At 41.6% G+C, this 15,465-nt stretch overlaps 1 protein-coding gene across 1 annotated transcript in view; it reads left to right on the forward strand.

Annotated features, from left to right (window-relative positions):
• LOC121284135 (piwi-like protein 4) overlaps window positions 1–15,465 on the forward strand; it is an 84,249-nt gene that overhangs the window by 19,148 nt on the left and 49,636 nt on the right. The window contains exons 4-7 of the mRNA XM_041199308.1: window positions 3,433–3,554; window positions 7,593–7,673; window positions 11,491–11,688; window positions 12,912–13,023. Coding sequence (XP_041055242.1) covers window positions 3,433–3,554; window positions 7,593–7,673; window positions 11,491–11,688; window positions 12,912–13,023 — 513 coding nt within the window. The remainder of the gene's footprint in view (window positions 1–3,432; window positions 3,555–7,592; window positions 7,674–11,490; window positions 11,689–12,911; window positions 13,024–15,465) is intronic.

The following is a 15,465-nucleotide window of genomic DNA, read 5'->3' on the forward strand; positions in this document are numbered from 1 at the left end:
ACCACACAGCTGATGCAAACAATTTAGACAATTGAGCTGTGTTTTGTTTTAAAATGAGCTATATAAATATGGATCAGAATTTTAATCAACGCCAGTAGGCTCACTCTATGTTACAGTTGAAAGGCTTGTGCATGAAAGTGTTAGCTCAAGGGTATCGATTTTGTTTCAGAGTAATGATTAACTGATAAAGGACATGCTTTTATTTTTGTCTTGCTATGGTTACTTATTGTCGAAAATGTCAGCTTTATAGGGGAGCCCTGCAATCAGTACTTCCTTTTCAAAATGGGCCTGAGTTATTTGAAAAATTAAACAATTTATTTAGGTCACTAGCCGTGCCAGGTTAATGACCTCATTTTTCATGCTGATCTCATCAGCACTCACCTGTACTAAGGTAGTTTACTTTCATTTACCCATCAGTAAATTGGCATGCTACCACTAGTACGAGCATCTGCTGGAGATAGCTGTCCACTTTCCATTTAAAGGCACAGGTGGAAAAATATCACTTGCATGCATTCTTCAAAGCTTATTTGAAATAATTTGTAGTTACAGATGTTCTTGACCAAATTAATCATAATAACCAGTGTCAAGCTTTATCCCTGCCAGATCTTAAGATTTCATTAAAACAGAGTGCAAGAAAAATATATTCTGCTGAAATGAAAGAACAAATTGAACACTATTGAGACTCCAAGGATGAATAAAAACATAAGATACCAATTGTGGGTTAGGAAAGAGGCATACATTAAGTACATAAACAGCAAATAAGTGCATGTTGAGAGAGAATATGAAGAGATTAAGAGAGAAAAAAGTTAAGAAGGCAAAGAAGAATTATGAAAATAAGTGATCAAGAAACATAATAAAAAGGAAAATATTTTACAGGCACATCAATTAAAAAAGGGAAGACTAGGATGGGAATAGGACCATTAAGGGATAGACAGGATTGTACCAGGTAATGATAGGGATAATTATTAATTAAATAATTATTTTGCTTCAGTATTTATCAGGGAGATGGAACAAGTAGATGTGACGTTGAATGATGAGGTGAGTCATGAGATAAGTACATTTAAAATTGAAAAAAGGGCATGGATTGAATACACTAATCAAACTCAAAAAAGTTAACCCCCAACTCATCCTCCCACATCCACACCCCAACTCCGGAGTCTGGATGGATTCCATCCACGCATTCTAAAATAATCTAGAATTGAAAAGTAGTGAAGTTATGCTAAAGCTTGGTTAGGCTATACTTGGAGCACTGCGTAGAACTCTGGTTGTCATTATTATAAAAAGGATGTCAAGGCACTGAAGAGGGCTCAGAGAAGATTTACAAGGATGATATCAGACATGTGTGGGTAATATATATCAGGAAAGGATTGACAGGCTAGATCTCTTTTCTCTTGATAAAAAGAGGGCTGAAGGATGACCTGATAGAGGTCTTTAAAACAATGAAAGGTTTTGATAGAATAGAAACAGACAGAATGTTTGCACTTGTGGAGAAGAGCATAACTAGAGATCATCAATATAAGACAGTCAGCAAGAAATCCAATAGGGAATTCACTAGAAATCCCTTTACTCAGAGTGGTGAGAATGTTCATCACCTCATCACCACATGGAATGTTTGAAGCAAATAGTATACATACAGTTAATGGGAGGCCAGGCATTCATACAATAGAGAAAGGAATAGAGGGTTATAGTGATATATTTTGGAAAGGAAAGATAGGAGGAGGTTCGAGTGGAGTGTTGGACTGATTGGGCCTAATGAATTGTTTCTGAGACATTTAACCTGTGTAATCCTATGTAAAGCCTTTCATCATGACGATATTTCTCCCATAGCATGTATGTCATTGCACTCAATCCTGCTGTCTTGTCTCTTCAATGCCTGTCATTCTCATTTCACTTTTTCTTTCCCTTGCTCAGATTCTTAACAAAAATTCTCTTTCTCACCCAACTACGGCTACTTCGTTCTTGTATCTATCTTGCAAATTCCATGTAGCTACTCCTGACTTGGTGTCATTTTACTAGAAGTTCAAAAAACCTACTTCTGCACATAAACAGGATTCTGCTGCACTTTAGGTGAAGTAACACCAATAGAGCAGGAGCAGGTCTCAGGAATTTTCTGGCCCATGTTTAATTGTTCCCAGTGCTTCTGAGAAATGCTCTTCAGTTATAGTAAGGCCCTCTGGTACCTTAGTTCCCGTATCAATGCTTCCAGCACTTACCAGTAGTCATCAAAGCAACTCTTGTGCACCTAGAACTTAAATGCTTGCATTGCATAACTGTTGCTGAGTAAACACCTTGTTTCTTCTTTTGCAAAGACTGACAGGAAAAGAATGGCAAGAAGCGCCAGGCAAAAGTGAATTGAAAAGAAATCAAATGTTGAAGCATGAATCAGAGTCTTTGGCTAAATTATGGTGCAACCCTTTTTCGATGACTGCTAAAGTGGAAGTGATGCTGCATGAGGTGGTTAAAATGAGGATAGCCCTCGTTTGCTCATCCCCAGAGGTCCATATTACAGCATGCTTGGAAAGAACTGGAGGCACAATTGAGGTTGCAGCTGATCAATGTTGTGCCCACACCATGGTGCTTGTTAGTTGCAGATTTCCTTTTTGCAGACTGCACGGCACTGCAGTTGGCCCATACTGACCTTGAACCCATGAATACAGCTCACTATTGTTGATACCAAGTAATATGCTAGGACATGCAGAAATGATTGGTTCCATATTGGCTGATGTGGCCATATAGGCTGTTGAATTCCCTGCAATGTTTTATTTCATGCAATGCCACATGAAGCATGACTTACTATGATTGAAGAGCTTACCAAAAACTATCAGGTGTTGTGGTTAGTCAGACTTCCACATATTCATGCTATTCAATCTGGATAGCCTCCGTTACACCAGTGTAATTTTATTTTTTGACAACTGTCATCCTTAAAACACCTTTAAGTTGCATTTCTATCAGGGTCAGTTTTGTACTGTGTTCTTACATCTTACTAGGTTGAGATTATCCATTTAGGATTCTTGCAGCAAGTAGATATAGGACAATTTATCCTATCAATCTGAGCTGAATTCAAACTCAAAGTTCGGAGGTGAAAGTGTTAACGCACTGTTTGCATTCAAACTTCACTGAGCCTATATTCTGAGCAAAAAAATCTGTTTGATCAATTCATAGATATCCATAAATATTTCACCCCAGGTAATAGCAATTTTAGCATCTGTCCATCAGTAAACAAGACATTTCCAAGGTTTTCTAGTTCCCACAGTTCGAGGAAATCATTGGGGATAGCCATTCTGCTATCCTCCAAGAGTTTGGTCTTACAGAATTAAAGCATTTCCTTTTGTCTCCGGTTGTAAGATTGTAAGACTCTCTTGAGTCAAGAACATTGTGTACCTTATTTCACTCGCCTTGAAATGCAAAATTAAACTCAAATCTTATTTTTAGGTTACAAAAGTGACAAGCCTGATGAAAGATGGCCAAATAGTGAATATAACTATTGCTCTGACAAGTGAATTTCCACAGGATTCTCCCATGTGCATCCAGTTCTTCAATATCACAATTAAAAAGTGAGTTGATTCTCAGTGACATAAAATAAATTGCACAACATTCGTATATTCGATTGGAGTAGTCAAACTATATTTGAAAATCAGAAAACAAATGTTCATAGGCTCCCACACGTTTTTGCCCATTGAAGCTTGCTGAACATCTTGGGCACATTGTAGGCCTCATCTCTGTGCCTATTTTTCTGGAGCATGGTTGCCTTGTGCACTTCAACACCATTGCATTATGCACACCATTGTATACCTTGGAGTATTCTATCCTGCTTGTCTATACTTATTGATATAATCTTAAGTACTGGTCTGGGCATTCTTGGGATCCTGCTTCAGTGTATTTAAGCTGGCAGCACGGAACCCATGCCCCCCCTTCACCCAAGGCATGAGAGCCATTCCCAAATTTTGGAAATAAATTGCAATTTTTTGAGTCATTTGTATAGCTAGGATATGTCAATATAGTTCCATTGCCATGGTCCAGTAACAATCATCTTGTTTACTGGCAATTACATTGTAACTCTTTCGAGTACAAACATGTTTCCATCTATTTCAGATGAAGTTACATTGTTTCATAGTTTGCCATTGTGAGATTTGAACTCTTGATAATCTTTTTAAATGAAACCAATTAAACTAAATCAACAAAATTGGGATAAATCAGGCACAGCCCCTAATTCAGGTCAGATGTAAAACCAAGGACAAAATTTAAAGGAACCTTACAGACTTTAAATCAAAATGTGATTAAAGGGGTCAACAAAACACCCCAGTCCCCGCGGTGCCCACCGAGCACGGAAGGCCTCGAGCGTGTCAGCAGACACCGCGTGCTCCCTCTCCAGGGACATCCGGCAGCAAACGTAGCTGCGGAAGAGGGACAAACAATCGGGCGGGACTCCCCCGTCGATCGCCCGCTGCCTGGACCTGTTAGTGGCCAACTTGGCCAGGCCCAGGAGCAGGTTCACGAGGAGGTCCTCCTCCTTCACGACCCCCTTCCGCACCGGGTGCCCATAGATCAGGAGCGTGGGGCTGAAGTGCAAACAAAACATCAATAAAAGGTTTTTCAAATAACTAAAAAGGGAGTGCAGCCTACAACACCCTATATATACATGGTCCACGGACTCCACAAGACCGCAAAAAGGGCACGTGTCCTGAGAATCCATGAACCTATGCATCCTCTTATACGGGAATGCTGCATGCAACACCCTCCAACCCAGGTCCCCGATAGAAAGGGGGAGGACACCTCCGTAGAGGGCCTCCCATTGGGGGCCTCCGCCGCCGGACGGCAACAAGGCACGCCAGGGCGTGTCCAGGCGGCGGACAAGGGCGAGAAAATGGAAGATGTGCAGCAGCAGTCCATACAAAAAGCTCCTCTTTGCCGTGCCAAAAGGCACGGAGGGCATGTCCCCGAGGCGGCTCATATTGCGGGGCACCAGCACCCGAGGGAGGGTTCGGGGCTTGGGGCCAATGTGGAATTCTGTCCGAACAGGGGAACGTTCAGACGGAAGACCACCGTGCACCTGGGCCACCTCAAGACCCAAAATAACGTCGGGTCCGAGCACGACCATTCTCAGGTCTTGGATGGCATCGGCTGCGACCTGGACACTCACAGATGCACGACGCGCCAACTCCTGCAGGAGCATCCAGCCCAGTCCTCCGCCTCCCAGCACATCCCCGATCCTGGTCACCCCTGCGGCCACAGCCCTCCTCTCCGCCAACCACTGAAAAGGACGGAGGGGCAGTAAGATGTAACTTTCGAGTACAAACCCGTTTTCCATCTGTTTCAGATGAAGTTACATTGTTTTTTTTATATTTTGCCATTGTGAGATTTGAACTCTTGATAATCTTTTAAATGAAAACCAAATCAACAAAATTGGGATAAATCAGGCACAGCCCCTAATTCAGGTCAGCTGTAAGACCAAGGACAAAAATTTAAAGGAACCTTACAAACTTTAAATCAAAATGTGATTAAAGGGGTCAACAAAACACCCCAGACCCCGCGGTGCCCACCGAGCACGGAAGGCCTCAAGCGTGTCAGCAGACACCAAGAAGATGTAACTCTTTCGAGTACAAACCCGTTTCCATCTGTTTCAGATGAAGTTACATTATTTCATAGTTTGCCATTGTGAGATTTGAACTCTTGATCTTGGGGTTACAAACCCAGTACCATAACCATTTGGCTATTTAGGCCAAGCTTAGAAGAGAAGATGTAACTCTTTCGAGTACAAACACACTTCTATCTGTTCCTATTCAGATGAAGTTAGATTGTTTCATAATTTGCCATGGTGAGATTTGAACTCTTGATAACTCTTTCGTACAAACCCGTTTCCATCTGTTTCAGATGAAGTTACATAGTTTCATAGTTTGCCATTGTGAGATTTGAACTCTTGATAATCTTTTAAACGAAAACCAAATCAACAAAATTGGGATAAATCAGGCACAGCCCCTAATTCAGGTCAGCTGTAAAACCAAGGACAAAAATTTAAAGGAACCTTACAAACTTTAAATCAAAATGTGATTAAAGGGGTCAACAAAACACCCCAGTCCCCGCGGTGTCCACCGAGCATGGAAGGCCTCGAGAGTGCCAGCAGACACCGCGTGCTCCCTCTCCAGGGACATACGGCAGCGAACGTAGCCACGGAAGAGGGACAAACAATCGGGTGGGACTCCCCCGTCGATCGCCCGCTGCCTGGACCTGTTAATGGCCAACTTGGCCAGGCCCAGGAGCAGGTTCACGAGGAGGTCCTCCTCCTTCCCGACCCCCTTCCGCACCGGGTGAAATATGAGTAACTCTTTCGAGTACAAACCCATTTCCATCTGTTTCAGATGAAGTTACATTGTTTCATAGTTTGCCATTGTGAGATTTGAACTCTTGATCTTGGGGTTACAAACCCAGTACCATAACCACTTGGCTATTTAGGCCAAGCTTAGAAGAGAAGATGTAACTCTTTCGAGTACAAACACATTTCTATCTGTTCCTATTCAGATGAAGTTAGATTGTTTCATAATTTGCCATGGTGAGATTTGAACTCTTGATAACTCTTTCATACAAACCCGTTTCCATCTGTTTCAGATGAAGTTACATAGTTTCATAGTTTGCCATTGTGAGATTTGAACTCTTGATAATCTTTTAAACGAAAACCAAATCGACAAAATTGGGATAAATTTGAACTCTTGATTCATAGTTTGCCATTGTGAGATTTGAACTCTTGATACTCTTTTGAGTAAACCTGTTTCCATCTGTTTCAGATGAAGTTACATTGTTTCATAGTTTGCCATTGTGAGATTTGAACTCTTGATCTGGGGGTTACAAACCCAGTACCATAACCACTTGGCTATTTAGGCCAAGCTGGCAATTATATTGTATTGCAAATGCATTGTTAAGACAATTTCATTGTTAAAACAGGTGATGTGCATTAGCTCACTTATAAATGGGTACAGCTGTAACACCCCAGAGCGCAAGGGACTGGGAGTTTGTCATTTTGCTGAGCTGTCTTAAGAATAAACCTGAGGTAAAAGACTATCTTTGGGCTCATTCTTCCACAATAAGCACTTATTGCAACTAACAGGGTAGGCTGCTGGCATCTGCAAGAGTGCATTAATGGCACCTTCCCCAGCTCAAGCTAATCCATTCCTGTAAGGCATAATAGAGTACTCTGAAGGCCCAAATTGAGCCCCTCTAGACAGAAGGTAAGCAGTATCCCCTGGGATGGATAACCTTACTCTAGTGATGAGTGGCCCATAACTCCCTATCTAGAATTTAAAGGTCCAGTCATAATAAGAATCCAAGTGTGGCTGGGATAAGTCCATATGCTGATACAACAAAAATTCAACTCACAACCTCCCCTGCCCCTGTTTTGTATTGTCACAAATTTTTAATGGAATTGTCATAAGATAAACTGATAATAAGATTGACTGGTTCCAAAAGTTTAAAACATTTTGAACTTATAGTTGATGAATACAAGTGAATTCTATAGTCAATAATGCAAATAATTTTTTTTGCATAATAGGCCAACCTTTTTACATGAATTAAAACTTTGAAACAATTCTGTTTTTAAACAGAGTTCTGAAAATGCTGTCTATGTACCAAATTGGGCGGAACTTTTATAATCCATCAACTCCAATTCAGATTCCTCAACATAGGTAGGCTGTTTCTTCGATTATAGTCCTAATTTTCTGCAATGTTGGTAATATTACCACTGTGAACTACAGTGAATTACTGCACTGATATTAGGAAACAAACACTTTTTCCTGTCTTGGTTGTAAATAGTTAATAATTGTATTTTTGTAGAATTTTACCACTATTGGTTTCTACACTTTATCCACAGGTGATTTGGGAAAACCAACTTCATTAGCAGGAATGGCAGTAAATTGGCTAATCATAATGCATCTGTAATATTGCTACTTTTACATTTATCAAGCAACAATCATCTATTTAACTGATATAAATGCTGCCCACTCCTGTGATTGCCTGCTCCTCCTGGCCTTGCCAGGGCAAATCTTCCAGTCTAGTAGTTAACAGAGAAAATAGCCTTTTCTCTCTACAGACTGCAGCAGCTGTCTTATTCTCTGTTCCCCTGTCTCTCTCTGTTCAAAGCCTCTAAGATGGAAAGTTTAAAGCCTGCAGTAACATCTGCTTCTGCCTTTGTTTTCAGGTGTTCAACCTGGCACATGCATTTCAATAGCACATGACCTGGGCCCCTGGTCCCCATGGTAATCAAGTGTTTCAGGCGTGTTACCAAGCAGCACTTGTAGCAGATCACATGACCCTCTTCACAGCTCCATTTTATCTTAACTTAAAGAGACAGCTTAAAACATAATCATCTTATAAAACCTCACATTCGTAACAAAAGCTTCTTTGGCAGCACATTCCAAAACTCCACCAATGGGAAGAACAGGTACATGAGAACACCATTGCCTTTAAATTCCTCTTCATTGTCCTGCCTGGGGTGTATTTTACCATTACATCATTGTGGCTGGTTCAAAGTGCTGAACCACCCTAACAATTTCATTCTGGAAGCACCTTCATCATATAGACTGCAGTGGTGCAATAAGAAGGACCCATCACTGGTGTTTTTTAGGAACGGTCAATGAATTTGCAAGCATTGTAAGAATTTTTTAAAAAACACACACATTCACGATAGCACAGAGACAGTGGATGGGATCAACCAAGGTGGTGGTGAGGTAGAAGTGGTGTTATCAGCACTCATCAGCACTCATGTAGAAACTGACTCCATGGGCTGGATAGTAAGCTCCCCAATCAATGGGTTTGTAGGTGAGAGGCATGTAATATCCAGCAGGTGGCATGTAATATCCAGCAGGTGGCATGTAATATCCAGCAGGTGGCATGTAATATCCAGCGGATGGCACGTAACATCCAGTGGGGGGGGGGCACGTAATATCCAGCAAGTGGCCTTTGCGCTGCCTACCAGCCTGCCCCAACCTGTCTGAAATTTTATGGAGGACCGGGAGGCATTGGGTGGCTGCCTGTTCTTGGGTCTGTCGATGCCCTCAAGCAGCCAATTAATGGGGGAAGCCCAGCGTCTTTAGTTGAGCAGGTTGGTGTCGGGCAAGGGCCTGGAGTCTACCTTGGGGACCCCGGGCCTATTGGAGGCACCACCCCCTCCTCCAAGGTCATTTCCCAACCCCCCCACCCTTTAACCCTCCCTCTGGCCTCTTGAACCTTATCCCCATGCACTTCATCCCCTCACTGGGACCCCTACCCCAGACTTACCTGGGCTCCTTGGCGTGGTGGAACTGGTTGTATTCCCAGCAGTGGCCACCACTCCCAGCTGACTCTGCTGGGAATGCAAAGTGCCAACCATCCAACTGGCCAGGATCTCTCTAAGACTGGACTTCCTCCCGAGATAAGGGCAGGAATCTCACCTTAAAGCAATTAACACTGCCCCAGCATTAGATTGCTGTGGGGCAACTGTCAGGATGGTCGGTGGGCTCCATACTGACTTTTTAGCTGGTGGGAGGGGGACGGTGTGATGCTGTGGTGCAGTGCGGTGCCAGGGACAGTGATGCCCAAATATTCAGCCCCATGTTTGTGGATGGACAACATTATATAGGAGGAAAAGGGGCAATCTAAGGATGAATCCTTTGGGTGACAAGAGGATTCGTTGTTAGTGATCCTCAGGTAGATAAAAATAGAATCAAACACTGGCAGTCTCAATGAGCTGGACAATGAGGAGAGACATTGGAAGGATATAGTATGCTTGACTGCATCAAACGCTGACATGGCCACCATGTCATACTCCACAGTAAGATCATAGATGGCAAGGGCCTTGTTCATGAATGGACAGAAATTTTGGAGGAAAATACAAAGAGGGGTCTGACTGTTAATCCAAACTTTAGTGGTGGGGGAGAGTGAGATGAATGGGAAGGAGATTGGTGAGGTAATCCCTCAGTGGACATGCTGGGAAGGAGGATTAGAGAATGGAGCAGTTGGGCTTGCTGCTCATAATAAAGCCATGATGATTATCTCAAAGGACCTTTTGGAGAATGCCATGTGGGACACAGGGTGGCATTGGGATTATTAAAGAGGGATTCAACCTGAGATTGGTGACAAGGCAGAACATAAGAAATAGGATCAGATTAGACCATACACCTATTGAGCCTGCTCTGCCATGCTTAGATAATTGCCAAACTTCTACATCGACACCACTTTCCTGCCCTAACCTCATATCACTTGATTCCCTTAGTAACCATAAATCTATTGATTTTAGTCTTGAATATTGTCACCAACTGAACATCCATAGTCCTCAGGTAGAGAATTTCAAACATTCACTGCCCTCTGGGTGAGGAAATTACTCATCTTCTCAGTCCTAAATGGCTGACCCCTTATCCTGAGACTATTATCCCGAGTCTGGACTCTCCAGCTAGGGGAAGAGAGGAGAGAAAGGCCTGTGGAAATAATGGACTCTGCTCTAGAACAGCAGCCAGAATGTGAATGGTCACAAAAGGAAATACATGGCAGAGATTAAGTGAAATTGAAACATAAGTGAGTGAGAAGACAATGTGAAACAGAAGTAAATGTTTGTGGTTGGTTCAGGTTGACTTGTATACAGCTTGGATCATCCGTCCTTTCAACTTCAGAGTCAATATGGAGAGGAACTGTATCTTGGAAACATGGAAGGCAGAATATCAATGGAAGCATTACTGGAAGTTATTTAGTGGAATTAGAGAGCCAAGGAAGTGTAGAGAGTTGATCATGAGCCAACAAATGATGATCCTGGAGACCATTGGAAATGTGTAGAGGCCTCAGGTGTTGCAATGTGCCCCTGTGGACCTAATGTACCAGCAAAAGAGTGAAGTGCAATAGAAGTAAGACTCAGTAACCAACAGTAGTGAAAGCCATGAACGGTGTACAGTAAATCCATGGGACCTGTGCACATGAGGGACCTGGTCCAAAGATCATCTCTAAGGTGGTTAGGAGCACACACAATTGGGAACAGCATCAAGACCTTGAGGACCTGGTTCAGACAAACCTTGTAAAAGATGATTGAGGAATTCCAAAGGATGATTGAAATCAAGCTCAGTCAGCAGTCACAGGAATTAAATTGATTGTAATTAAGCAGAGAATGTTTAGTATCATGGGAACAGTATTCACAGCGGGATGATACCAGCAGAAACAAATCACAACTAGCTCAGATAAGGCTGAAATGTCCCAATGGAGAAGTAGGAACTGAGCCTAAAAGAGCTGGCCAGGTAGACCAGCAGAGAAAACAACCTTAATCGGTAGAAAATTTGCAAATTTCTACTGTTTCTCAGGTCTCTGAATCATGCTATATTCTGAGCATAGATCCCTTATGTAGCCATCTTTGAGTTCTCTTCCTCTTTCACCCTGAAATAATCAAAATTGAGATTCATCTTAATTATTAAATATATTATTATTAGGAGAGGTTTAAATACACAGCTGCCATGTGTTTAAAAGTTATACATGTTCTACTTCCAGGTTGATTCTATGGCCAGGTTTTTCGACTTCAATCTTGAGATATGAGACCAAGACCTTATTGTCTGTTGATGTAAGCCATAAGGTTCTACGCAGTGAAACGGTATTAGACTTCATGACTGAGCTATACAACAGAATTGGTGACCAGCATTTCATTGATAGCTGTATGAAGGAATTAGTGGGATTCATTGTTCTTACAAGGTAAAGAAAGAAAAAATTCAAAACAGAAAAGTGGAACAGCTACGATGCTACTTAGCATGAAAATGTTTATCATCTTATTTTGATCTGATAATAACAACAAAGATGAAAATATTTTTGAAATTACACTGATTAAAAAGTTGTAACTACAAAGAATAAAATCAAAACCAAACAGAAGTTGCAATCCTTATAGTTATTAGTGGAGCAAGCTCCTCATTCAGCTGTTGAAATAATAAGCGCAGCTGAATTGCAGCATTTCTGGTAAGAATATCTTCAATTCATGATTCTCAGTTAAATTAATCAGTTAACATAGTTGTTCTAGGGTAGTAAAAAGTTCTGGGTTAGAAGTTTTACTTTTCTTCATGTTAGTTGTGATTTCATAAATTATGCCTGCTGTACTGTATATCTTGAAAGAGAAAGCTCGATGGATTGTTCACATAAAAATACAAGTATAATTCTTCATTGTTGAGTAACTAGCATAGTATTTTCATGTATATTGTTGCAAATTATTTGTTGCAAAACATGTAGTAATAATGTCACAAGATCATAAACAAACTTTCACAAATGAGATTGCACATCAAGCTAAGAGGTTAATTGAGAACAATGCCACTCGCCATTTTTAATGAAAGCTTTCGTGAGTGTCAAGGTAAATTAATGCCCTTTGAAGGTCTGTAATACAATCCATAATTCAAAATATGAGGATTTTTGAGTATCTTTTACAGTTCTTTTTCACGCCATTATTGCAGAAAATGGAATGACTGCTATTAACCCAATTTCAGTCCTATAGACTGAAAAACATTAACAGGTTTTGTTACAGAAAATGAATATTAGACCTTCCATTTTGCTGTAGTGTTAGTGGAGATGCAGAAGAATGAAGTTTCTATAAGGGTGCATCTTGATCCTGGCTTTTGACCTTAGACTTATTCTAGACAGAGAAAGGCTTGGAGGTCTGCTGCAGTGTTGCATGGCCAGCTTCCTAAGTGCAGACAGTTGAATAAATAAAAAACTGCATGCACCCATATTTGGATAGACATATACTCAATGTCAGTTCAACGAAAATACCAGAGGTGGCAGGGGCTAGTGGAGAACGAGCACAAGGAGTTGCCAAAAATTTACTGCTGCACTTTTATTGAATTATGCCAGGAAGCTGGCATAGCTTGAAGGAAAATCTAGACCGTCATTTTGTCGAAAGGCTTTGAAAGTAATGCATTGCTTCTATCTCTTAGATACAATAACAAAACATATCGCATTGATGATATTGACTGGTCTGTGAAACCTACCAATGTATTCGAAAAAGCAGATGGAACTGAAGTCACTTATGTTGATTATTATTCACAGGTGGGAAAAATGAACCATAAATAAAATAAGATACATTTTCTGACCAGTGAGATCAATAAACTGGTTGGCACTGGGCTAAAAATATAATACAATGGAATATATTACAAAGACATGAGGAGTTTGTATGTGAATTTTGCTGGTAATAGAATTTATATCTATGCTTTATGGTGTTATTAAGGGACATAGGTTTGTTTGATTGCTCAAGCTTCATATCAGAGAAAAAAAACTAACCAAAGAAGAAAGAGCAATGGATAAATACTAGCTGCAGTATGAACTAAACATATTTTCTTCGTTAATAAATATGAATTTCAAACTGTTGAACAAAATAATTATCATTTTGTAGTAAATTCCGGAGGTCTGATGTGAAAGGACAGCTTATTTTTTGATCATGCAAAGCTCATTTGAGAATGCTTGGTGCTGGGCAGAAGTACAGTAAGCTGAATGCACACAATTTTCCATAATGGAATTATGTGCATCGTTACTCAGTTTCCCGTGCAGTTTTGGCTATCAGAAGGGAGCAAGCACAATTATGGGCAATCAGAAAATTGTGCTGTAGGTGGAAAATAAAGGAATGTATCTTTAAATGTGTTTAAAGCATGGAGCCAGCAATTCTTTGAGCTTTTGGGAAGACCAAAAATATTGAAGGGGAAGATAGATAACAACAACCAGGAGTAGTCAAGTAGCAAATGAAGTAAAAGAAATACAAAAGCAAAATACTGTGGATGTTGGAAATCCAAAAACAAAATGCTGAAAATTCTCAGCAAGTATGGCAGCATTTGTGGAGAGGGTATCAAAGTTAACATTTCAGGAACCAGTTCTGATGAAAAATCAGACCATAAACATTGGGCTGAATTTTACCGTGAGCTTCAGGGCCCTGACATTGGCCCAAAAACCGGGTCCTGAGCCCATGCTTGCCAGCAGTAGCATGAGCTTGGCAATTTCCAATTAAGGACAGTGGGTGGACCCCTGATGCTGCCAGCTGTAAAGATGTATATCAGTTTTCAGGTATGATGGTGCAGCCCATATTTAACACCCTTTTAAGATGAGAATTTTTCTTCTGTCAAGAGGGTTGTTGGTCTGGAATTCTCTTCATCAGAGAGCGGTGGAGGCAGGGTCATTGAATATTTTCAATGCTGAGTTAGCTAGATTCTTAATTGACAAGGGAGTTAAAGGGTACCGGGGCTAGACAGGAAAATAGAGTTGAGGCCACAATCAGATCAGCTACGATCTTATCGGATGGCAGAGCAGGCTCGACGGACTGAATGGCCTATACTGCTTCTAATTCATGTACTAGTATGTTCATTTACAGGCCATAATGGAACTGAAAGTCAGAGCAAAGATCTGTTCACCAAGTATGAAATAGATAGATATGCAGCTTAAAATACCCTTGAGGTCTAAATCCCTCAGTACTCCAAACCAGCTGTAGGAATGTTAAGGCCTAAAGGTAGCCCAAACAGAGGGTGGACAGCTTTGGAGCCTCAGCAGCACCACTACGGGAGGTGGGCGGTGATGGGGAAGCGTCCCGATGTGGCTTCCTCCATTCCTGCTGCATGGGAGCCAGTAAAATTCAGTTGTTTATCCTCAGAATGAATCAAGCAAGCTGCAAATACAGATCAGGAGCTCCAAAACAGCTTTTTCTTTATTCATTCACGGGATGTGGGCTTCATTAGCTAGGCCAGCATTTATTGTCCATCCCTCTTTGCCCTGGAGAAGGTGGTGGTGAGCAGCCTTCTTGAACTGCTGCAGTCCATGTCGTGAAGGTACACCCACAGTGCTGTTAGGAAGGAAGTTCCAGCATTTTGATCCAGCGACAGTGAAGGAATGGTGATATATTTCCAAATCAGGATGGTGAGTGACTTGGAGGGGAACTTGCAGGTGGTGGTGTTCCCATCTGCTGCCCTTGTCCTTCTAGATGGTAGTGGTCATGGGTTTGGAAGGTGCTGTCTCAGGAGCCTTGGTGAATTCCTGCAGTGCATCTTGTAGACGATATACACTGTGCATTGGTGGTGGAGGGAGTGAATGTTTGTGGATGTGATGCCAATCAAGTGGGGCTGCTTTGTCCTGGATGGTGTCAAGCTTTTTGAGTGTTGTTGGAGCTGCACTCATCCAGGCAAGTGGGGAGTGTTCCATCACACACCTGACTTGGGACCTGTAGATGTGGACGGGACATGAAGATGGTGGACAGGTCTTGGGAAGTCAAGAAGTGAGGTTCTCATCACAGAATTCCTAGCCTCTGACCTGCTTTTGTAGCCACAGTATTTATATGGCTAGTCTAGTTAAGTTTCTGGCCAATGGTAACCTCCAAGATGTTGATAATGGGGGAGTCAGTAATGGTAATGCTGCTGAACATCAAGGGGCAATGGATTGATTCCCTCTTGTTGGAGATGGTCATTGCCTGGCATGAATATTACTTGCTACTTGTCAGCCCAAGCCTGGATATTG

Source organism: Carcharodon carcharias, chromosome 11, assembly GCF_017639515.1.
Source record: "Carcharodon carcharias isolate sCarCar2 chromosome 11, sCarCar2.pri, whole genome shotgun sequence".
In the NCBI taxonomy this organism is placed as follows: domain Eukaryota; kingdom Metazoa; phylum Chordata; class Chondrichthyes; order Lamniformes; family Lamnidae; genus Carcharodon; species Carcharodon carcharias.